The 26126-nt window shown below is 37.9% G+C and overlaps 2 protein-coding genes across 7 annotated transcripts in view; both read right to left on the bottom strand.

Annotated features, from left to right (window-relative positions):
• The window catches only part of l(3)80Fg (dnaJ homolog subfamily C member 16 l(3)80Fg), a 426789-nt gene that overhangs the window by 240195 nt on the left and 160468 nt on the right, over positions 1-26126 (bottom strand). For all 6 annotated transcript variants that reach the window (XM_070216484.1, XM_070216483.1, XM_070216480.1 and 3 more), the window contains one exon: positions 3859-4039. In XM_070216484.1, the coding sequence (XP_070072585.1) occupies positions 3859-4039 (181 nt within the window). The remainder of the gene's footprint in view (positions 1-3858; positions 4040-26126) is intronic.
• On the bottom strand, positions 10054-11683 carry LOC138913516 (uncharacterized). Its single transcript, XM_070217439.1, has 4 exons — positions 11601-11683; positions 11339-11543; positions 11154-11281; positions 10054-11099 (listed from the first exon to the last, which is right to left on the bottom strand). Exons 1-4 carry the CDS (start codon positions 11620-11622, stop codon positions 10906-10908), a joined length of 549 nt encoding a protein of 182 aa, XP_070073540.1. The 5' UTR covers positions 11623-11683; the 3' UTR covers positions 10054-10905.

The raw sequence follows: 26126 nt of genomic DNA, 5'->3' as shown, positions 1-26126 counted from the left end.
GTCCGATCTCCAGAGTATGAGTTGAAAACGTCTGTCCCTTTCATCTACAACAAATTGCCTATACATCTTAGTGATATCTCCTGATAAGGCATTGCTGTTTAGCCGGAATGACAAAATTATTGTGACTAAACCTTGTTTGATAGTTGGTCCAACAAGAAGAATATCATTTAACGATGTGCCTGACGTAGTTTTAGCTGATGCGTCAAAGACAACACGCAGCTTAGTTGTGAGGCTTGCTGTGGCTTCATAACACAGTGATGTGGAATATAAAAATGTGGCATGCTTCTATCTACGTTCCCAATAGGCGACATGTGTCCTTGCAAAATATACTCGTTCATAAATTCTACGTATGCCCTTTTCAGTGAAGGGTCTCGTTCAAAGCGTTTTTTTTAAGCATAAAAAATCGGGTTTGAGCAGATTTGTACGATTGTCCAAGACTAGTGGTAGATCCCTTGAATGGCAGTCGTACCTGTATACGACCCTTGTTATTGACTGAGACATTTTTTACAAAATGCTCTTCACAGAGAGATTCTTCTGCAGTTAATATGGCTGGAGAAACTTTATATTCTTCGATTTCCCAAAATCGTTGCACCAAGTTTTCGAGGGAAGGCTGGTCTTGAACCAAATTGCATTGGTAATTGTGAGCCTCCTCAGCGCAGCTGGAATTGCCACCAATGATCCAGCCAAATTCCGTATTGATCAAGCTGGGCATGCGATACCCAATTGAGCACTTGCCGACTCGGATAGCATCAAAGAAGCCTTCGGTATTGATGAGAATGTCGATCTTTTTCGGCTCATGAAAATGAGGATCAGCAAGAACTACTCCTTTGGGCACTCACTCTTGAGAGTGAGTAGTACAAATTGTGTTTATCACCGTAAAGTTTGAAGACCATTCGAAACTAGATATGCGTGATTTAATCGTAGCGAAAACATTGAAATAAATCTGCCGGCTCATGTCTGCAACACCGCTAACGGCCTGTGCTACGTGAGATCTGCCTAAGTGGAGGCGTTTTGCAGTTTCTTCAGTTATTAAATTCACTTCGGAACAGGAATCCAACAAGGCGCGAACTGGATGGTAGTCGCCGCATTTGCTTTTGATAGACACAATCGCGGTTGGTAATATACCTCTTTTTGCAGCACGAGTCAACATAATTCGTGCCAGCTCTGGCACTTCTTCTGATTGTGCGTTAGGGCTTAGATCTGTGCTTGAGTTTTGACAGTCGCTAGTCGATACCATGGCCCGTTGAGTAAAGTTATGCAAAAGTGAATGATGTGTTCCATGACAAATCTTGCACCTCGACTTTGATTGACAATTTTTTATTGAATCACTTTTACGTAAGCAGTTATAGCATAGTGTATTAGTCTTGGCGAACTCGCGTCTTTGATCTAGGCTCAGCGAAGAAAGTGATTGACAATTGGATATAAAATGAGCGGATGAATCGCAAGAGGTGCAAGTAGCTTGAGAGGTTACAAAACTTTTCGATGGTAAAGCTGCATTTGTTTTGTGTTTTGACAACTGGGTATGATTGTCCGTTCGGGAATTTCTCTGACGACTTTCTAAAAATTGACAGCGAAGAGTTAAAGTTTTGCAGCAACTATCCCATTCTGGTAATTTATCGAACGTTTGCCTCTCGTCGTAACTCAATCTCGATTCTGGATCAATTTTTGATAAAACCAAATGAATCAGAATCCATGATTTGCTCAGCGGAGCTTAAGGAAAGCAGAGACTCTCGATTGGCTGATGTGGTATCAACTAATTTCTGCAGCGATGTAGGTTTTGCATGACTCATGCATGGCAAGTTGAATAGGTTCCAAATATAGTCATGAAAAATCAAAAATCATTATTATAGCGATCTTTAAGTCGAGCCAAAGCTAGTGGATAGTTTTCCTCAGATACCTGAAAGGCTTGTACAACCTCGAGAGCTGGACCAGACAAACAATTGAGTAAATAATTGAATTTATCTATTGGCGCTATTAATTCATCACAATGAACCAAGTTTGTAAAAGAAGTCAAAAATCGCTTGAAGTCCGCATATTTGCCTTCAAACGTTGGTCATTTTATGTTAGGCAGTCGATTATGGTGAGATGGCACGGACGTGGCGTTGAGAAAGCTCGCGTCTGTTACACTGGTTTGATGGCTTTTATTTGTTAATGTTGACAGCTTTGACTTTGAAGAAATATATATATCCTCAATTTCTGCCCTTCCAGTATTGGCATGGAACAATTCTTCGATTTGTGATTGTACCTGGCATATTTGACGAAAATAAGAATCCAAAATCTGAATGTTGCACTCAACAACCGACACTTCCGTTTTGTCATCATACCCTTCCCCACGGTTTTTAATGTTCACTATGTTTTTCAGCATTGTACTCCGCTGCGACCGCAGCTTTATTAATTTCGCGTCGTTAACATCGACATCAGGCATCTTGATCTAACAGCAGTTAACCAAAAGATTAGAATTATAACCACAATAAGAATGAGCCAATATTTTAAATGTTTCCCAGCGCAAATTTTATTTACGTTTTGGCTGATTTACGTTTTTGATAGAGTAGCTACACACAAACAAAATTGCCGCGGTAATTTTCTAGCGGGCTCTTGGCTATTAAATGGCAATACAAATGAAGATTAGAGGACAGTAAATGGTAGAGAAAGTGCGAGTGGTATGAAATTGTAACCTTTGGACTTCTCTTTGTATGCGCACAGTTATTTGTGCCCGGCTGCATATGCAAGAAATGTGCAAATATAATTTGAGTATGTACTCACTCTAACCGCTTTTATTTACTCTCGATATACGGTTTTTTTTGGATTTTACGATGTTCCTTCTTCTTGACGCAGAGAATTGACCTTTGAACGAAGAAGCGGGTTGAAAGTTGAAGTCCAGTATCGATGGTATTGGCAAAGGAGATATTAAATGTTCTGCTCTACGTTCTGCAGCAACAATTGGTAAAACTCCTGCTAACGAATATTATACAATAAACTCCGAAAAGAGATTTTGTAATTGGACTGTAACTTAGCTTGGACACGGTCACGGTCGCCAAAAATGTTTGAGCTCAATCTCAAGAGACAATTCCCAAGAATTATTTGTGGAAGTTATAGCCCGCAATTACAAGACAAGACGGTTATTATAGATTAGGTTGTATATTTTCGTTGATTCCTCGTTGAATACAGATTATCAACTCCCTTGGCGTTAAAATTTCTCGTCTGTCCTATGCTTTCGCGACGTAAGCTAAGAACGACGACCGCCTCTCGCATAGCCGATTGCCTGATGTGTATTAGAATTTAATAAAGTATAAGAGAAACTTAACATAACAATTGAAGAAATAATATAAACGAACTTTAGTTACTCTTCTCCTCAAACAAAAGTGAAATAGAATTTAAAAATATTTTTTTTTAATATTTATTGAATGTGTGTAAAATTATATCTTTATTGATTTTTATTACATTCTCTTCTACTCTGGGATATGACTATTTTTAAATTTTTCCGAATTTCGATTTTAATTTTAAAAAGATCGAACTACTATATCATATAGCTGCCATAGAAACGATCGAAAAATATATTTAAAATAATAGTAAATTTTACAATTTTGCGATTTGTAAATTAATAGAATAATCTGCAAGGGTATATATGCTTCGGCTTGCCGAAGCTAGCTTCCTTTTTTGTTAATTTAAGATTTAATATAAAAAGTGAAATAGAATTTAAAAATATTTTTATTTTAATATTTATTGTATGAGAACACTTAATATGAGTACCGTGTACAGCTGTACAGTTCATAAATAAATACATTCATGCAGACCTCTACTAGCAACCTACTGAAGTAATGTAAGTTAATTTTGTGTAAGAAGAAGAAGATAGCTTACCCAAATGCGACGCGGTCATGGAATTCAAAGGCGGTAAGTAAATATCGTAGCCTAATCAAACTTCGAGATTCAAAAATTAAAGCTCTTACTCGGTTGTCTATCCATCCACCAAGAAAATCATTTAAATTTCCATTTTCAATGCGCTGAACCATTTTATATGGTAACTTTTTACGTATAAATTCTGCAATAAAAATAAATAAAAAACTTTTTTTTAATGGTTTTATGTGTACTAACGTTTAAGAAGGAAAATAAATTTTGTTCATTTCTTAGTAAAAATATTTAAAAACATGGAAGGACGATTACTTATAAAGGAATTTTGATGAAAGTCTCTGAGACTGCTGACAAGATCCACCGCATAGAATGCATAGTGGTCGGTCGGCCTTGTGACAAAATCCACCACATTGCTCATATCTTTGTAATGAATGCATATATGCACCACTATAGTGGTCGGTCGGCCTTGTGAATTTGGGGACGGTTGGTTTGGAAATCAACTAATCAAAATGGTAGGTGTCACAGAATCTGTAGAGCTTTCAATGAGTTTCGTAGTAAATTGACATTTGGTTGGGAGAGATTTCTGTGTAAAAGCGAAATAGGGGAGAGGTTTGTAGGTTATTACACCTTTTGTTTTCAATCTGCCATTTTGACTTTCGCTTATGAAACTTCACGATAGGTACCGATCGAGGCGTTAGTTTTTTATCTTTAAAATGAAATAAAAAAATGTTTTCCCCTACGGAAAACTAATAAATAATTTTTTTAAAGTGCCAAGAAATGACATTTAAAAAAAGTCCGTAAGTTGGGACACTTTTAAAGGTAAATAAAACTCACACCAAAAGTACTCCAAACCTTTAGAAACTTTTTATTTCCTTTAATTTAATCCATTCAAATAACATAAAACAAATAACAATTAAAACCAAAATGCTTCTTGAACAATCACTCACATTTCCACTAATTTCAATGAAATTTATTTGCGACCCACAGTGGCGACTTTTGATTTTTGTTTCGTAATAAATTCTAACTTTTGAACCAATAGATTTCATTTAATAATGTAAACGACGTATGATAAAATCAAACAAATAGGCAAAATCAAAATTTATACACAAATTAAAAAATTTTAAAACAGTTTTTGGTTTTTTCATACTTTAAATTTAAAAAAATTGTAAATATAAAAAAAAGTTGGTTTGGGGGAGAGAGCGGTGAAAGTGTAAAGTGAAATTTTAGAAATTTGGATCTGTTGGGGCCGGCGGGGATAATTGACCCTCCGGACTACGTTAGTTGTATTCTTACTGAAAATGCGCTGAAATGCGCTTAATATGAGGGGTCATATGAGAAAATCGGACGCTCCGTTCAAAAGTTATACCGAAAACAAATTTGCGGGGGCCTAGTCAAAATGGAAATTTAATTCTGTTTGTCAGTTCGTCAGTTTGTCCGCTTGTCAGTTTGTCCAAAATGTAAAATGTGTTAATGTAATAGTTAAAAAAATATGAACAAAAGAACATTTTTTTAAACTTTTTTTTTAGCTTTTTTTTATTTTTTTCAAAAACGGCTCTAACGATTTTCTTTAAAACTTTAAACTGTATAGCCCTTGAGATTCCTTAAATGTTGGTATACAACACATTACTGTAAAAAGTCACGTTTAAAAGTTATTCAGAAACGAAAATCGCCACTTTTGCCAGCCCAACACAACTAACGCTGCCTAAGCATTGAATTTAGAATGTGCGTATCCAAACTGTATTTTAGGGTCATGGAATCAATAAATTGTTTCAAGGAGTTCCAAATAGGAAACATTTGTTTTACGACTTTTGGAAAATCCCGCTGCTTTAGCGGGAAAAAATCTAAAAAAACTCTTAATTTCGTTAGTTTGTAAGTTGTACACTAGGGCGGTCCAAAAAATGAAATTCTTTTCTCACCCCTTAACATGGTATATTAAAGTATGCAAAAAATGTATGTGAAAACAAAACAATTTTTTTTCGAGATTTAGACCTTGCGAAACGTCTTCAAAGTTTTCTTTAAAATTACTCATACGACATGTATACCAGTTCGAATTTGGTCGAAAAAAATCGCTCTCCCATTTCTTGTCTTGTCAAATTATGAATTTCGTTGAAATAATTCGTAAAAAAAAGGAGAGCAAAACATCAACTGAATTGTTGATATCTATGCCACCTTGATCAGAAAAACTTTTTGATCGAAGGCAACAGTGCGTATGGGTGATAAACTTTGAAACCAATTCGCAGACCCTAAAACACGATTTTTTTAAAAATTGTCTTTTGGTATACCTTGAATACCACCATGCGCACCGTATAAGCGGGTGAGAGTAGGACCTTAAAATTTTCCATACAAATGTGGACCGCCCTATTGTACACTACTGAAGCTACAGACATGTGCTATACCTCGTTTAAAAGGTATTTCTAATATTTTCTCATTCGGCACGCTGCAATAGAAAATGCCTGTGAAGGGAAAAAGGCTGGAATAGTTTGCTAGGGCGGGCCAAATGAGAAAATATTAGAAAGTCTATTTAATGACGAGTGTAATAATTTTTCGTCACAAATGTTGATATCAGAACTTTTGTATGTTGAAGGTGCGATCGTCACTAGTTTTTTACCTCGTTAAGAGGTGTTTTTATTTGATATGGTAAAAGAGATAATTTTCATAAAATTTTATTGGACTCTTTGGACACCTATCTTTTGATATAAAATTAAGTTCGTTTATTGTGCTTTTTTTTCTAATCTTTCTTTGCTATTAAAAATGCGGTTATAGCTGTTTGACGCGGAGGTCCATATTTTGGTAAGCTTATTATTTTTCTTCCTTGATTTATACAATCCCATTATTCAAATTTTTGTTTTGACGCCCTTAATGCGGTTATTCCACTACATTGTTTGGCTCATTCATTAGAGCATTCATTGGAGGCTTAGAAAGGGACAAATATATATGCTATTTTTGGGATTTGTTTGGATAAGATGGCATGGTCACTTAAAATTTAGACGTTAAATTTAAACTTTATAATTCAAATAACTTTGACTGGTTAAATCATTAAGGTTGAAGGCTGTAAAATTAATAGTGTGTGTTGCCAAAAAATCAGACACTTTTACCAAGTTTTTAAATTGTTTTGGGCTGTTTAAAGTACATCTGTAATTGTTTTTAATTTTATCATACCCGGCATTAATTTTTAGGAAGGCAATTTTATATAAATTTATAGACGCAGTTATGTCTTTATATAGAAATATGCGAGTTATTTTTAGTTGGCAACGGAGTAATTAGGCCACTAAAATAATTTTTGTATTGTTCATATTTGTTTATAGCACCTTATTAGACGCAAAAGGTTTGGCAATTCAACCAAAAAAAATCAAATCAATTTTTATTATTGATCCCATTTCACAGTAGCTCTAATAAATGAGCAAAATTGTACTTTTTAGATTCAATTTTGCTCATTGCTCATCGGTTCAGGTAGTACCGTATTGAGGCATTTTACAATACTAAAAAAAAATACCAAAAGTGCCCATCGGTTTTTACAATTTGCTCATTGATTGCTTATTGCAGCCGACATATATCTGTCTTGCTCGCACCTACGTAAAATTGTATATGCTGAGAAAAAATTGCACTAATGAATGACCGGAACAATGTAGTGGAATAACCGCATAACCGCTACTTAGACGATTTTGCTTAGATTGACTTTCGCTTACAAATTCGACCATGAGCGCAACCAATACTCCGACCATGACCAATAGATCTACCCACCTGCAGAAGTCATAAGAAATAAATTAAAGACCACGTGATCTCAAATAGTACCCTCAACCATTTTCACCCCAGAGGAATTTTTGAAGTTTGGCTTAATACCACAAAGATTGATGACCAACAAAATATTTAGGAAGGGTAACGCGTTGGGCATAAAGTTTGCCTTCAGAAAATAATTTTGTCAAAAAATCTCGCGAGCGACCAATGTCCAATAAAGTGTCCCGAACAGAATGAGACGATTTTCAGGAATTTGACTTGTCGGAAATTGGTTCGTTATTTCTTCAACTGATGGTGCTTTAAGCTCACCTTTTTAATGCAGCCTCCTTCTCCCCTACCTAAAAAATAACAACACGGATTTCCTGAAAACAGGTCTTGATTTACCAGCGACCTAACTAACACACCAATCAATAGAAACAAGAAGCAATCCCATTCGATACCAAGTTTTTAGATACCCGAAACAAAATTACCTAAAAACTGCGTGTTTTTTTCAGAGTGAAAAATTATTTTAAATAAAAAGATGTTTACAAAACAAATCTGATATGAAAAAGGGTTACATATTTGAAATAGTGGACATGAACATGGACGGACATGGCTAGATCGACTCGGCGATCTGGTGATCCTGATCAAGATTATACATACTTTATAGGGTCGGAAACGTTTCCTTCTCTATTTTAGAATTCGTTACGAATTCCCCAGATAACCTGCGTTTTCCAAAAAGTTCCCCAACGCAAGGACTCTCAGCACAAGGACCTCAAAGGTAGAAAAATGCTAAAATTGGCCAACTTTCCTGAGGTATTACAGGCAAACGGATTCATGGTTTGTTTTGATGTTAAAGTTTTTTAAAAATGACACTGTTTATTTTCAAACCATACTAAGAATAACACTATGCAGCATCAAAAATTAACCTCGACGAATGCTATATTTTTGGATTCGTTACGAATTCCCAAGTTAAACTGCGTTTTCCTAAAAGTTCCCCGACGCAAGGATTCTTAGCAAAAGGACCTCAAAGTTCGAAAAATGCTGAAATTGGCCAACTTTGCGGAGCTCTCAGAGGCAAATGGATGCATGGCTTGGTTCGAAGTTAAAGTTTTTTAAAAGATACACCCTTTATCTTTCAAACCCCATACATAAAATAATTTTAGGATTTTTTTTTAAGGCAGAAATAAATTCCAAAAAACATAGTCAAAAAACTGAAAAACATACAGCTGCGGTCAAAGTAGTAGCAGTGTTGCCGCCTTGTGTTTTTAAAAGTTTGATGTTGTAATTTTTTCTTATCCAATTAGTCTAATAGTAAAATTATAATCAATACAATATTACCAGGAAAAGATCAATTACAACAACAAACTTTTAAATACACAGGGCGGCAACACTACTACCATTTTGACCGCAGCTGTATACTTTTATGTTTTTTGACTATGTTTTCTAGAATTTGTTTCTGCCTTAAAAAAAATCTTAAAAATTTTTTATGTATAGGGTTTTAAAGATAAAGGGTGTATCTTTTAAAAAACTTTAACATAGAATCAAACCATGCATCCATTTGCCTCTGAGAGCTCCGCAAAGTTGGCCAATTTCAGCATTTTTCGAACTTTGAGGTCCTTTTGCTAAGAATCCTTGCGTCGGGGAACTTTTTGGAAAACGCAGTTTAACTTGGGAATTCGTAACGAATCCAAAAATATAGCATCCATCGAGGTAAATTTAAAAAGCACTAAAAATGCTGCACAGTGTAATTTTATGATTTTTTTTAAGGGAAACACAAATAAAACTGCATATTTACTTTTCTGAAATCTTTAAAGGTGTGGACGCCAGACACCTTTTAAAATCGTTTAAGGCGTCTGTGGGCGTTAGACGGGCGTGGCCCAAGACACATTACAGTATTTTTTGGTGAAACGTTGGGAAGATGGTAAAAAAATAAAATTTAGGTTTATAGCCTATTCACATTACAGTATTTTTTGGGGGAACGTTGGGAAGATGGTGAAAAAATGGAATTCGGGTTCACACTACCGTCTACCGTTTACCGTCTAAGTTTTCCGTTTCTAGTGTCAAGTGAAAATAAAATATGAATATTTCATTGAATATTCCAATTATATTAGCTGCCGCTCAAGAGCAGCAAAATAAATTAAATCAGACCATTGCCGAATTGTTGGTTCGATGAAGATATGGACCACATGGACGAAGAGGACATTAAACGCTTTCAGAGTCTGCTCAGTTCCGCGAAGTATTTGGATGCATGTGAGTCAATGTTTATTAGCACAAATAAAAGGTAAATAAGCCACAGCCCTTTTAGAAAAGATTTGGCCAATTCTGGGAAAAGGACGTAGCGGAAAACAATGAGGAGTTCTTTAAAGAAAGTTTTCGGTTGGAGAAGGATATATTTTCCATTTTAGTCTCAAGACTGGAAGTGCTGCGAAAAAGGGACACATCATTTCGCAAAGCAATTTCTTTGTCGAAACGTGTCGCTATTGCACTCTATACCTTGGGTAGCTCGGCAGAATACCGGACTATAGGAAGGCTGTTCGGAGTGTCAGCCAACAGTGTTTGCAATATTCTTCATGAGTTTTGCCGGGCGTTTATTTCAGAGTTCGCAGATGAGTACTTGCCAGCCAATTTTTTAACTGAAGAACTGGTTGATGACTGCGTCAAAGGATTTGAGAAAATAGGATTTCCTCAATGTATTGGTGCGATTGGTGAGAGCTCTTTATAATATTAAGATACACATGTTACTCTACTCCAAGAACGTTTTCAGATGGATGCCATATTGAGATAAAGCCAACAGCAGCGGAGACTACAGATCACTTTAACTACAGAGCTGGTATTCAATCGTTTTATTCGCTTGTGTTGATTATCGGCAATATCTGAAACATACTTTTAGATTAATTTAGAGCGTAGTTATAGGTTTATCTATGCTAATGTTGGCTGTCCAGGGCGTTGCAATGATTCTCTTATATATCGCAAGTCTGACCTTCGTAAAATTGTGGAGTCTTCATCATTGCTTCACGAAAAAGAAAAGGACATTTGCGGAACAAAGGTTTCGCTACTTCTCATTGGCGACTCGGCGTTCAAGTTTTCCCCGAATCTTATGAAGCCGTATCCCTTTTCAACTTCAGCTTCAGTGCAACAAAAAACCTTTAATTTTCATTTGTCAAGAGCTAGACGCGTTGTTGAGAACGCATTTGGACATCTAAAAGCAAGGTTTCGTCGAATTGGGAAGGGATTAGATAGTCGACCAAAGAATAATGCTGCTATTATTATTTGCTGTTGTATTCTTCATAATCTCTTGAATACAAAAAACTCGAACATTAACGAAAGCTGGAATTTGGATCAAAACAGACGCCGCCCACAGCCGGTTGCCAGCTTACCACGCTTCCTAGGTGGCTCTGCACCTGAGGAGGTCGCGCGTAAGGCTGGCTCCCCACCAGAGGTTGCTGATTCCGAGCGTGGCTCAGGTATTGCCATCTCTGAGGGGTCTAGCTCTATAATGTCCTCCTCGGTTTCGTGACAAAAGCTATGCAATCCTAAGAGAAACATTGTTAATATTTACAATTTTAATTTATATTTGAATACATTACGGGTGGTCTGCACCATACGGGATTCCATGTTGTGGACCGCGAAACTTCCGAGGATTCGATCCACCTTATCAAACAATCTCCAGTTCGATGGCGCGCCACCACTGGGGCCTACCATTTCTTTCTCTTTTCTGAAAAAAAAAATATTATCTTACAAAAAAATTTCAGTACATTTTATGTTGACTTACTTGTACTTCCGCGTGAGGTTCTCCAACTTCGTGCGTACTTCGGTCCACGATACATATATGTCCTGTTCTCCCATGATCATGGCCATCATCTGATAGACATGGGAGTTTTTCCTCGGGCCCCTTAAGTCTTCGACGTGGTCTCCCCAGAGGTCCACCAAGGCGACTTCCATCTCTGGGGTCCACACTGTGCGGGTGCGCTTTAAAACTTAAAGGGGCGCGAAACTCTTTTATAAGAGTACTTAAAAAATTCGAATGTATTTACCTGATCCACTGCTACCCGGCATTTTGAGTTTGGAAATTCATTTTCGGTGACATAAAAGTCATTTCGTTTTGAATATCGATTTTTTTATGGTTTTTTTTTCACAAAATATACCAAAAATACTGGGAGAAACAGATGGGATAGGAACATCAAAAGGGCTGACGGTGAAATATTTTCAACCGTTTGGCTTGTCAAATTTGTATGACCGTCTGAGACGGTAGACGGTAAACGGTAGATGTTGCCTAATGTGAATAGGCTTTAACACATACCGTCTACCGTTTGCCGTCTACATTTTCCGTTTCTACTGTCAATGTGAAAAAAATAAAACATTAATATTTTATTGAATGTGGAAATTATATTTGATGAAGTCCTAGATTTCGATAAAGAAATGGACTATGCGGACATGAATGATTTGTTTATTAATATATATATATTGTATGTATAAAATTTGTCGATGGCTTTGACAATGTTTTTAATAATACATCTTGAGATGCGGCATTCAGTCATTCCACGGATCATATCTCGCGACTCCCACTGGTGATCTGCAACATTGCCCGCACTTCTGTTCAGGATACACGGGCTTAGGCAGCACTATGGTTTTGTTTCCGTTTTTTTTGGCATAAATTCTAATTTTTAACATATTGAATTAATATTTAGTTTGAATACATTTTTTAAGCTCCCATGATGACCTATCAAGATTCAAATGATTTGGGGCACTATTTCATATAGCTGCCATATAACCGATCTGGCCGATTTGCCCCAACTTTTTTGTTTATCAAGCTATTGCTTTGATATTTGATTTTTATACATTTTTAAAGCTCCTAAGATGACCTACCAAGTTTCAAATGTTTTAAAGCACTATTTCATATAGCTGCCATATAACTGATCTGGCCGACATGCAAAAAAGATCCATTAAACAATTTTATTTCTTATTTTCTTTATATTTCATGAAAAAAAGATCACATTTTAGTATTCATCTCCATTATTATGCTTCATTCTGAAAGTAAATATACATTTTACAAAATTTTGTTGTTGTTGCTACAAGTTAACCAGCTCAGCACGACTGAACACATATGTATTGTACGGAAAAATTTGGATTTTTTCGAAAACGTATGGATTTGACAAAAAGAATTAGTTTCTCATTAATCTGCACACTTTGGTTAATAGATTCTCGTTTACAACTTTTTCCAACACTTTGCCATGCAAAAGTACTGATCCACGAAACCCAACTACACTTGTTAAGCTCGTTCTAAAAATACACATAAACAAAACACAGTTCAATTGGACAAAAACACAAAACAACGACACAAACATTGGTAAACTTTAGTTTTACATACCTGGACAATCGTTTTCCATATTTATTCATTTAACTTTTCGTAAACTTTTGCCACAACAAACGATCAAAGTCGCACAATTTTTTCATACAAAACAGGTGGTACATAATTGGCTGACTTTAACAGCTCGCCAGCAGAGCAGTGTTGCATTTTTTTATCTGTCTAGGGTGTTTAAAAATTAAAAATAAAAAAATTTTAGTATACAAAAAAAAATTGGCTTTATGCCAAAAAAAACGCGAAAAAACCCCATAGTGGGCAGGGGGGTTTTGGTGCTAACTACGCCCCCGCACCTTTCTCAGGTAAAAACCTAGGCACATTTTATGGCTCTTCCCATTTCCAGGCTCCACACAGTGCGGGTCGATGTACTCTTTAAAACTGCAATGTGGGGGAAAATCTCTTATAAGTGTTTTAAAAAGATCTAATAAAATTTACCTGCTCCACCGCCTGGAATTTTTATTTTGGAATTTTATTTTCGTTGTAAACGACATAAGTTCGCGCGAAATTCCGACGTTTAAAAACTACTTGTGGCGGACTTATGTCGTTTTAAAGTGACATAAGTCCGCCGAGGGAAAAACGCTGCCAATGACATAAGATCGCGCGAATAAATTTCCACAAGTACTAGCGTTCACCAGCAGCTACGGTGGCTTGAACCGCTCCACATAAGTTTCACTTATTAGTATTATTTGCCGGTCATACAGCCAGTGGTTCGAACCTCATTTCGTTCAACTTGTTATATGATTTCTTGTCTAAATCCAAAAGAGATTTAATCCGACGCAACGACATTTAATATATATACTCCAATACATCGCAATTCCTTTGTGACCAAATTCAGTACACTCCAAAAATTCCGTCGCTATCGTCAAGTTTGGAAATCCGCAGGGGGGTAGGCTCTTGCAAAAAAAATTATCGATTTATTTTTAATTTTTTTTCTTGTAGATTAACATCTTAAGATTATACAAAAAAGTTTTAAGGCAATCGGACAAAAACTTTAGAAGTTATGCTCAATCTAGTACCCTAACCTCTAAGACTTTAGGTGCGTAAGTACATCTTTAAGTGCGTTTTTCTCGAAACCACGTTTCGAAAGGCTGTGTTCATCGGCATTTCTGAACGGCTCAACCGATCGTTTTTAAATTTGTCGCATATTTTTCTGCTTAAAAAAAATCCGCCCCCTGGGGATCATTTTTTTTTATTTTTTAACTTTTAATATTTTATTTTTAAGCCGAAAGTCTAATTTTTAGGTAAAAACCGCATATTTGACTTTAGACCTTCAAAAAAAAATTGTTAAAAAAAAAATTTTTAAAGGGCTTCCAGGGGGCGTGTTTTTTCAATTCTTAAGCGAAATGTAAAAACAAAATGGAAATCCGATTATTTTTAGCGGAGGTACAGTAAACACAGCAAAATGCCTTTTTTAATAGTGTTCCAGCAATCGCTTTGCCGCCGATATATTAGCCTATAGTATCGGCTATAAAAATTAGTGGATGGTTATTAAATGACACTTAATAATATACAAAAAGTTTGAATTAAATCCATCTAACCAATTTTTATAGAAAAAATCGCAAAGTTAGTTGATTTTTTGGTGCCAAAGACCCGGCATTAATTCGGAATTATTCCGAATTATAAAATTCATTTCCGTAAACCTTTCTTAATGTGACCGTATATCCTTACGCACTTTCGTTTGGTTCCTAAAATTCCAATTCGCTTCCGAAGAATTATTCATTTTTAAATTAATTTTTTGTGCCATCCAATTACAATTAAAATTTATTCGTAATGGAAACCGCAGCCTTAAACAAATTTATTGCCACAGCTGATCGTCTGAGCCATTTCCAGACCAGCGTCAACAGTCCAGAGGGTTTGATTCCATCCGTATCCGCATGCAGGGTCCGTCGCGACCAAGTCCAAGCTTTATGGCGTAAGGTGGAGGACGATGAAGTGCCGGAGACTCCAAATCCGACCTCAAATCGAAATACTTTCAAACGTAAGATAAATACAAAAAGTTGGCGGCTCAGATCCTCGAACAAATCTAACAGGGCTCCTCCCAATCATCTCAACCTCCAGCATCTTCTCCCCAAAATTAAATTTCGTTTGACTTTCCGGGACCTTTTCACGGCTATCTATATAGACAGTCCGAGTCTTACGCCTGTTGAAAAGCTGTTCCAACAGCACCCTAAAAACATTCTTCAATGTGCAATCCATAGCACAAGAGTCTGGGGAAGCCTTGAAGAGTCTTCAAACTACCATTCTAAGATGTTTAACTGCCTTAGAACTATCCGGCATTAAAATTGAGAATTGGGACCCTATTCTAGTCCACAAAGCTACCCAAGCTCACGCTCTCTTTATGGGAGCAATCGTTGCGTAATAAGGTTGAAATTCCTACTTGACTAGAGCTAAATTCCTTTTTAACTGAGCGCCATCGAACACTAGAGGCCGTCGACAGTATCCGGTCTGATAATTCACTCAACGTCCAGCCCAATAAGACACATTGAATGGCAGAATTGCCAAGATTAAATTCATTCCCTACGAGGGTAGTTCCGATACCCAAAGTTTGCGATCTGTGTTCACAGAAGAACCATCCCGTGCACATATGTCCACGCTTCCTAAAAATGACGGTAAACGATCGTTCAGCCTACATCGAAGATAAACAGTTATGCTCCAATTGCTTTGCAACCAGCCATCCACTTGGTGATGGCACAAGCGCTCAAAATTTTTTCTCTTGCCAAAGTCGGCATCATACGCTTTTGCATCCAAGCAACAATTCTATAATGACTTCGATTCTATCCAAACCTCCAACGCCAGTGTCGGCCTTAATCCCACACAGAATTTTGTCCTTCTCAGCGCGTGTTTCGAACGTGCGTGGAACTAACCGAATTTCCGATCCGGACTCGATTACAAGGGTCCATCATACAAATATTTCATCCGCCTTGGATGACAGGTGTTCACGCCAAAAAGGCGTTTAATTTCTGGAGGCAGTGTCGAGCGGCAGTTTTCTCCAGATGTCCACATCTTCCTCGCTCGCACTGCCCTTCACTCTCCCTCTCAAACTCTCCACGAAGTCTCCGACCCGCTCAGGAAAGAAAGCTAGCTTCTGCCAGCCGAAGCTTATATACCCTTGCAGATCGTTCCTATTAACTTTCAAATCGCAAAAACTTTAAATTTCGTATTATTTTAACATTATTTTTTCTATCCTTCCCTTTTGCAGCTATAGATCGTCCGATTTTTGTTAAACTTAATTAAAAACTAGGAAATATTAAAAACAAGAAAGGAAGTTAACTTCGGCCAGCCGAAGTTTATATACTCTTGCAGGTATGCCTACTTAAAATGTTGTTCTTATATTGTCAAAAAACAAAACGCCTACTTTCTACAAAGTTACAATAGTTTTTCTATTATTTTTTTGATTATTTCCATGGGAGCCATAAGATATAGTGGTCCGATCCGGCTCGTTCCGACATATGTACTACCTGCAACAGAAAGAAGACTTTTGGGAAAGTTTCATCGTGATAGCTTTAAAACTGAGGGACTAGTTCGCATAGAAACGGACAGACGGACAGACTGACAGACGGACAGACGGACATGGCTAGATGGACTCGGCTATTGATGCTGATCAAGAATATATATACTTCATGTGGTGGGAAACGTCTCCTTCACTGCGTTGCAAACATCTGACTGAAATTATAATACTTTCTGCAAGGGTATAAAAAACATATCCTATAGTATAAGAGAATACAATAAAAACCAACGGAGCTATAATTTGTTTCCAATTAATTTCCCATTAATTTTTCGATCGTTCCTATTGATAAAATTAAAATTGAAATTCGGAAATATTTAAAAAGAGTCATGTCCTAAAGTAGAAGAGAATACAATAAAAACCAAAAAAGCTAAAATTTATTTTATTACTTTCCCATTAATTATCCGATCGTTCCTATCGTCCGATTTTTAAAATATTTTATTCGAAATTCAGAAATATTTAAAAAATAATATTTATTTCAAAAAACACCGAAGCTAGATTTTTTAACGTTTCCTTCCTATGGGATCTATAAGATATAGTAGTCCGATCCAGTCGGTTCCGACTTATATACTACCTGCAACAGATAGAAGACTTTTGAAAAAGTTTCAAGCCGATAGCTTTAAAACTGAGAGACTAGTTTGCGTAGAAACGGACAGACAGAAGGACAGACGGACAGACGGACGGACAGACGGACCTGGCTAGATCGACTCGTCTAGTGATGCTGATCAAGAATATATACACCCAAAAAAAAAAATCCTGAGTGTCAAATTGATACTTGTGGTTCAAAATGTCACTGCCTCTAGGATCAAATTTTTGGTGTCAAATTGATCCCAAATGAGAGTCAAATGTATACCGCATTTCTCAAAAAATTGAACTTAATAAGAAATATTGTCATTTTAATGACACAAGGGTCATACTGATAGCAATAATTGTCATTTATCGATTTCTGATGTTCGAACTTCTATTTTCGAAGTTCGAAATGTGCCTATCGCGAGGAGACGCAGCTATTGCGCTGTCACTGTGAGTTCGAAAGTAAGAAAAACAAGACGCGTTTTTTGTGTGTTAAGTGTTTTAAGTGTTTAAAAATCAGGTGAGTACATTCTTAATACAATAATTACACTAAATTAAGTATGCTCGACATATGTGAGTGTGTAATTTGAATAAATCTTTTTAAAATAATGTAAAATAATAAAAATAATAAAATAATAGGAAAATTATAATTACATATGTGTGTACATACAAAAATGTGCACATTATTTTAGTAAAACAAGATAGGACAGTAAAACAGATTATAGATTAGTAAAACATAGATAGGATAGAAGGACATTAATAATATTATTATTATATCTATAATAATGTTATTAATGTTCTTACACAATTCATATTCTTGGATTAGTTGAATTTCCAGAAATAGCTCTTGCACGTATGTATATATGGAACGCAGTTGTCCAAGAATGCACAAGGCTGTTACATACACATATGTGCGTATGTAAGCACTATAGAAATAGTAAACACCGTTATAGTAGATTCCATTAAGCAATTATTCTTAGATTAATTACCCAAAGAGTTTTAATCTCAAACTAATTCTTTTCTAAATTTTTGTTCCAGACCGATTAATATCATTAACAAGGACCGCCCATTCACTTACACATGTTATCGGATGGAACCCAGTTTGTACGTGTAAAATTATATTAGAATAATTTAATGTATTATGTAAGTAAAATAAAAAAAAACCTAGAACAAAATATTTAATAAATTCATCCTAAAAAACTGAAAAAAACAATGTTTTTTTAATTTTTCGGTGCGGAATTAAAATTTTCTTGGGGTCATGTTGATACCAAAAGTGGATCAAATAACTGCGAAAATGTGTCTTTGACACCAAAAAGGGCCAAATTATTATTTTTGAAAATATTAAAGTGACACCAGAATAGGGTCAACTGGCCGTATTTTCATACTAAGAAAATGACACCGGCTAGTGGCTCTTTGACACCAAAAAGGGTCAAATTATTATTTTTAAAAATATTAAAATGACACCAGAATAGGGTAAACTTGATGACCTTCTGATCAGAGACAATTTGAAACTCAATAATGACACATTGACACCTAATTAGGGGCACAGTGATTACTATTTTTTTTTGGTGTATACTTTATGGGGTCGGAAACGTCTCCTTCACTGCGTTGCAAACTTCTGACTGAAATCATAATACCCTCTGCAAGGGTATAATGACCAGGGACCGTTAATAATGATTATTGATCTATTTTTTGAACCAAAAAATAAAGCACTTAGGATCGACGTACGCAAAAAAAAGAAAACACAATAGTTATTCTCTTTGGTTAATCTTTCCATTTTCACCATGATTTTTAATTTTATGATTTTTATAATATTCTTCTTTTTTTTTTTATGAAAAATAAAACTCACTTGGACGCCACGGTTTTTCTATACCGATTTTGGGCGTTCTTTTTACATACTTAGTCCTTTAAAAGGAATGCAGACGTACCACTGAAAAAAAGAAGCTTGAACTTGGCTTTGCAGCCCGTTAAATGGTATTTTAATTTTAGTCAGTAACGGAGAGACTTCCAGACCTTCTTTTTGTGTAAGTATTAAAACATGGATTTCAGTCGAAATGCTCATAAAATGTTTGCACCATTAGTTTAATATAAAAAAAACTTTATCTAATTTATTTTTAAACTGGTTACAAATATTATTTTTTTTATGTGGAAGAACATAGACTGTCTTTAGACAAGTCTCAAACTGAACTCGCTGCTTAACTTAAACTTCTTTGATGATCATACCTCGGTTCTGGGCTTTTTATGAGTGGAGTTAGCTTTAATTGAGTGGGTTTTATAATTGCCCTTTGGATTCTTGATTGATAATGCACCGGCGACTTAATCCGATTGTTTAGTCTAAACCTTTTGGGATTCTTTCTCATGGTAATTTTCCATTGAGGGTCCGAAAAGTGTGGGAACGAACTGATAATGTAATTTGATTCGTTCTGGATGTTTAGTCTAAAGCTTGGGTACATTTGCAATTAGATATTGGCTGGTTGGCGTACTAAGGCTACCTGAAGGGTGGATTCTGGGCTGGTGTATGTGTGTGTAAGTGTGTGGGCGTATGGACATGTGCATAGAGTTATGTGGAACTATGGATATGTCACTCCCCCATTCTTTGAATTTGGCCTGTCCTCAGGTGGATAGTGTTGGGTATAGGATTACATTTTGTTCTATGTTAATTTGATTTGGTAGATCGTTTACAAATTCTGTGCTCTTTCGTGATTCTTCCTTTGGTTTTACATATTTTACAATAAGTTTTCTTGGTATGCTCTTAAATTTATACAATAAGTACAATAAAATGCTTATAATAATGATTACAAAAGTTGTTAAAGTGAGTATTTGGAATACATTTTAATATTTTGTGTGTGATTGATTCTGTTATCTCTTTCGTTTGAATATAAGATAATGGTTCTAACTTTGTCACATTGTTATTTACGTAAGCGCTCTGTGTGTAATCTTACACTGTATTTGAAAGAGTGAATTCATCTAATTGTACTGAACAAATAAGGATTTTAACAAGATGAATTCCAACTATAGAAATTTCTTTATTAATGCAATTTTGATTTAATAATGTTTTAGGGATGGTTCAACATAATTAATTTGGAAATTTGTATATGTTTTGGTATACTTGCGTTCAGTATTTTCTTGTTTAATTATTCTGTGGGGGACTACCTTACGAGTGCCAACTACATGTCAGCGTCTCTCGGTGAATACCAAAACAGCTGATCTGAGCAAGCTTCACCGGGAATGACACTTATCGTTAGATTAAGCTTTATCCTCAGATCTCATCTCTAGCGGACCCTCTACGAAACTAGCCTCGACGAGGAACGTAACCGGCTAATATTAATAATCATTATAATTAAACACCATCAGTAAATAAAGGGTTACTGTGATACAGAACTCCCACATTGGTGACCCCGACGTGATCTTTGAGCGAAAATCGGGAGGAGATCGCAGTAATCCGCTCAGATTTATTGACCCTGATTGGGAAGCGAACACGTTGTTCTTGCACAACCTCGAAACATAGTTAACCACAGCAATGATGAGGACGCCGACTCGAGGCAGCAAGCGCTGCCGCATCAGGCGCCCCTCCAAATACAGCAGCAGGCGGACCAACCGCAGTTGCCACTTCAACCGCAATCTCCGCTCCAACCGGCAATTTTGAAGCCGACTGCTCTCCAGCAGACCGCTGCATTTAGCCCGAGTGCGTCCGCTCCGCTACAATCGGGCACACCCAAGCTGGGAGTCGACGAGCAGACATCAATTGAGATCAGCCGAGTGTCGTTAAAGGCTCCCCCGCACTTAAAAGGGCACCCGGACGTATTCTTCACCCTGCTGGAGTCGCAATTTGCAAGTCTCCGCATTACGGTGGACGACACAAAATTTCACCTAACTCTGAATATACTGCCTGCAGAATACCTGGAAACGATCATGTACATCTTGCGAAGTCCGCCGCCCACTGGAAAATACGAAGCGATAAAGGCAAAAATTATTGACGAACACCAGGCCTCAACTCAGGCCCAGTTCGCGCAGTTGTTCCGGGCGTTGGAGCTCGGCGATAGCCAGCCATCTGTACTGCTGCGCCGCATGCGAAAATTGGCCAGAGAGAAGACGCCCTGAAAGCCATGTGGTTGGAGCGGTTGCCCGAGGGCTTGCGACTCGTAATGGCGATGGCACAAGGTGAGCTCGACAATCTCGCGATAATGGCTGACCGCACTTGGGAGTATGCGCACCCCACGCTCAACGCAGTTTCCGCAACCGCCCCGTTTACAACCCACTTCACGACACGTCAGCACGAATCTCTGGAACAGCAAGTGGCGGAGTTGAGGACCATGGTGGCCGGGCTCGGAAAACCGCCAGAGCCGCGATCGATTCAACAGTCCTAACCGAAATCAACGTAGTTACAATCGATCAAAGTCCCAAGACGACCGTTTTTGTTACTACCTCAATCGATTTGGTGAGAAGGCGAACAGATGCAGATCGCCTTGCAAGTGGCCGACGGAAAACTAACAGCCACTTCGCACGAGGCAACATGTGAAGTGGACGCGATCCAATCCAGCCGTCTATTTATATACGACAGAAATACAAACACCGAATATCTGATAGACACAGGTGCGGACATATCAGTTCTGCCCGCCAACGCGTTCCCACACCTCAAACCATCTTCAACCCATCGCCTATATGCCGCCAATGGTACACCAATCAATTCCTACGGGACAAGAACCGTGACTCTAACACTTGGGCTCCGACGCTGTTTCAACTGGACGTTCATAGTGGCCAACGTGTCCAAAGCCATCATCGGTGCCGACTTCCTCTCCCGATACGGTCTCATTATCGACGTAAAGCGACGAAAAATCATCGATGGGACCACGTCACTGTCTACAATCTGTAAGCTTCGCCATGTCCAGTACTCACCTATATCGACCGTTTCCAACGATTGTGAGTACCACGACATGATCTTGCAATATAAAGACCTGACTCTTCCTCCGGTTTTCGACAAGGAGGTCGTGCAAAACACCCTACTGCAGCACTACATTGCGACGAAAGGCCAACCTGTATTTGCTAAGATTCGCCGACTGAATGCTGAGGCTCTGACCATCGCCAAGGGCGAATTCACAAGTATGCTTGGAGCGGGGATATGCCGACCCAGCAGCAGCAGCTGGGCATCGCTAATACACATGGTAAGGAAAAAGAAAGGCGAATTTTCGGCCATGTGGTGACTATCGACGGTTGAACGCGATCACTATTGCCGACCAATACCCACTCCCACATATCCACGATATCAACCAGGTCTTCGCCGGCAAGTCCTGATTCTCTACCATCGATCTGGTCAGCGCCTATCATCAGATCCCCCTCGCCCCAGAAGACCGAGAGAAAACAGCCATCATCACACCGTTTGGGCTTTTCGAATTCAATGTGATGACATTTGGACTCGGCAATGCATCGCAAACGTTTCAACGGCACATGAACAACATTCTCGGCGATCTCGACTTTGTGGCAGTGTATATCGACGACATTTGTGTGGCTTCGGCAAATAAAGCCCAGCATCGTCAACACCTTAAAATTATTTTTGATCGCCTGCGACTAGCCAACCTATCCCCAACAACCGAACGAGTGAACGCGATAAATGAGTTCCTGAAGCTGACAAAGATATGCGAGCTGCGCCGATTCATTGTCATGCTGAACTACTACCGCCGATTCTTGCCGCATGCAGCCGTCGTCCAAGGCATTCTCCAAGCGCTCATCCCTGGCAACAAAAAGAACGACCAGTTGCCGTTGGAGTGGACCGAGGATGCCAGTAGAGCGTTTGCGCGCTGCAAATCCGACCTGGCCAGCGCAACACGGTTGGCGCACCCAATAGCCAATGCACCCCTTGCACTTCAGGTCGATGCCAGCAATTATGCAATCGGTGCAGCGCTTCACCAAGTTTGTGAAGGGCACCTGCAGCCGCTGAGTTTCTACTCTAAGCGCATGACGGACACACAAAAGCGCTATAGTACGTACGACCGGGAGCTTTTAGCAATTTTCCAAGCTGTCAAATTCAATCGCTTCATGATCGAAGGACGCGACTGCACCATTTACACCGATCACAAACCCCTGGCATATGCACTTCGACAGGATCCCGAGAAAGCATTGCCACGACAGGCGAGACAATTGTCATTTATAGCCGAATTCTGCACGAAAATCGAGCATATTAATGGAGCCGAGAACAGCTTCGACGTGCCTGATGCCCGATTCCAACACATCAATATAGACTTGATCGGCCCGCTACCACCGTCCAATGGCTACCGCTACTGCTTGAGGGTCATCGACCGATTCAGCAGATGGCCAGCTGTATTACCATTGACTGAGATCACTGCTGAGGAGGTGGCACTCGCACTCCTGCACGGATGGATTGCACATTATGGAGTGCCGGTGAGAATCACGACCGACCAAGGACGACAATTTGAATCTGGCCTCTTCAAAGAGTTGTCGCGCATCCTAGGGGTAAAATTGAGCAGAAACACACCATACCACCCGCAGTCGAATGGCATTATTGAGCGCTTTCATCGCACACTAAAGGCAGCATTGAAATGTCACAATACCACCGACTGGTACAACCGCATTCCCATCGTCCTGCTTGGACTACGAGCGACACTCAAAACAGACATCAACGCATCACCCGCCGAAATGCTGTATGGCACTACCATACGCCTGCCTGGTGACCTCTTCGAATCAACCCGGATTGAAGATTGCAATTCCGACTTCGTCAAAATCCTGCGGAATATCATGACGCAGCTCCAGCCACTGCAAACTTCAGACCACGCTACAACAAGAACCTCATTCGTCTACAAGCATCTGCAGACGAGCTCACATGTCTTCATCAGAGACGACACCGTACGCTCCCCGTTAAAATCGCCGTACGATGGACCATATCCTGTCCTACACCGAGAGGACAAATTTTTCGACGTAGAAGTGAAAGGCAAACGACTAAGAGGCAGCATCGATCTACTGAAGCCGGCACACCTGCCTGACGACCGGGCCATCGGGGAGGATGCATCGAATCGACCGACGACACCAGCGGCGTCTCCAGCAATCGACGTCCCCGCAGCCATAATCGCCGACAACGCGAGGAGGACGCCATGTGCGGCTACCGTCTCGTTTCCGAAGCCAGCGATCATCTTCCTGATCCAGCAATCAGCCATGCTGATTTCTGAGGGGGAGTAATGTGGGGGACTACCTTACGAGTGCCATCTACATGTCAGCGTCTCTCGGTGAATACCAAAACAGCTGATCTGCGCAAGCTTCACCGGGAATGACACTTATCGTTAGATTAAGCTTTATCCTAAGATCTCATCTCTAGCGGACCCTCTACGAAACTAGCCTCGACGAGGAACGTAACCGGCTAATATTAATAATCATTATAATTAAACACCATCAGTGAATAAAAGGTTACTGTGATACAGAACTCCCACAATTCCATTTATACATTCGTCAAATACAATTTTTCCTGTTTCTTTGTTAAATACTTTACCTTCATATAAGAAATATTTGTCAAATATATTTTCTGTTAAAATATTATTGCTTTCATCGGGATAAGGAATAATTTCAAAAACGGGCGATTTAACAATCTCTGAAGAAATATGGGAAATGATCAAAATTTCATTTGTGACTGTTTTAAGCCAAGTGGAAGTTTTGATTTTCTACAATTTCTCAGGGCTCACGTTTTGTAAATAATCATGTTTTAATAGTTTTGGGTTGAATAAACCTAATTTTGTCAGTTGCATCCCTAATTCGATATCTTCTACGTATTCTGTAAAGTGTAGTAAATTAAATATTAAAACGCTGAGAAATGGAACAACTTCTCCGACTGCCTTTAATTTATTGATTATTTCAATTCCATTATTTATGTCATCGATAATCACGTTTTTTTTCCATCTCATCTTTATCATCTTGGTCTAATGTTCCGAATAGGTATTTCTATACTGATCCTACAATATTGAATAAACCTCTCTTACTGCGTTTTGCTAATGTGATTCCGTGAATTTCTCTTTTAAGTTTTTCTACTAGATATCGGATTTGTATTACGTCATTAAATTCATTAGCTTCCTTCAAAAGACTTTCAAAGGTTTGTTCAGTTTTTGTTATGCTTATATTTAGAAAATGGGAAAATGAGAAATCGGGATAACTATTGATCCTGTTTTAAATACAAGATATCCATTTTGGGCCTTAATGGGATTTATCTCAATGCTCTGTCCGATTGTTAGTTGAATTATAGTTGTTAGTATTATGGAGAAGGTCATTGTTTTCATTAAGTTCTTGTTATTGGGTCCGTTCATTTTCTTCTGCTTGCCTGGAATTATTTTACTTTTACTTTTACTTTTATTAATTTTCTTCTTCTTTTTAAATTTCGATTTATAATATATAATCTTTCTTCCCCTATTTGTTTCCTCAAAATGTTTTTCGTCAATTTTTCTAAAGGTGCCTGTCTTCTTAAATGGATTTGTAGTTTTGGACTTTACTAAAGGTGCTTGTCTATATTTTCTGTCTATTTCGTAATCATGACGTTTTTCATTTAGCTTTTTAATTCTATTTATTTCCTGCATACATAAATATGTTGGCTGGTACTTGATTTGTAGCATTATGTTTTGTTTTATGATTATAAATATCACTATAGACGGCAGTCCAGAAAATCGGACGCTCCGTTCAAAAGTTGTACCGAAAACAAATTTGCGGCCTAGTCAAAATGAAAATTTAATTCTGTTTGTCAGTTTGTCAGCTTGTCAGTTTGTCTGTGTGGTTTTAAAGTCCTGAAAATTTGATTTGATTTAGCGGGAAAACAGCTATAAATAGCTGAAATACGGAAAACCGTAACATTTAAACTACAGACAGCTACACCCGTGTGCTGTATCTCGTTTGCTTTAAGAGCCTCCTATATGTAATTTGTATAAACGAAATAATTAAAAGAATATGAACAAAACAAAATTTTTTTAAACTTTTTTTCATTTTTTTTTATTTTTTTTTAAAAACGGCTCTAACGATTTTCTATAAAATTTTAAACTGTAAAGCCCTTGATTTCTTAAATTTTGGTATATATCAACTTACTGTAAAAAATCACGTTTAAAAGTTATTAAGAAACGAAAATAGCCACTTTTGGCAGCT

Source organism: Drosophila takahashii, chromosome 3R, assembly GCF_030179915.1.
Source record: "Drosophila takahashii strain IR98-3 E-12201 chromosome 3R, DtakHiC1v2, whole genome shotgun sequence".
Classification (NCBI taxonomy): domain Eukaryota; kingdom Metazoa; phylum Arthropoda; class Insecta; order Diptera; family Drosophilidae; genus Drosophila; species Drosophila takahashii.
The sequence above is the reverse complement of the archived record's forward strand: the minus strand, read 5'-3'. Positions and strand labels throughout refer to the sequence as shown.

Bases quoted from the DNA above. Each gene is read 5' to 3' on its own strand.
- LOC138913516 (XM_070217439.1), bottom strand. From the start codon at position 11,622: ATGCCGGGTAGCAGTGGATCAG. The intron at 11,544-11,600 runs GTAAATACATTC...CGCCCCTTTAAG, and splicing joins GCCGGGTAGCAGTGGATCAG to TTTTAAAGCGCACCCGCACA. The intron at 11,100-11,153 runs GTAATGTATTCA...TGTTTCTCTTAG, and splicing joins CCGTATGGTGCAGACCACCC to GATTGCATAGCTTTTGTCAC.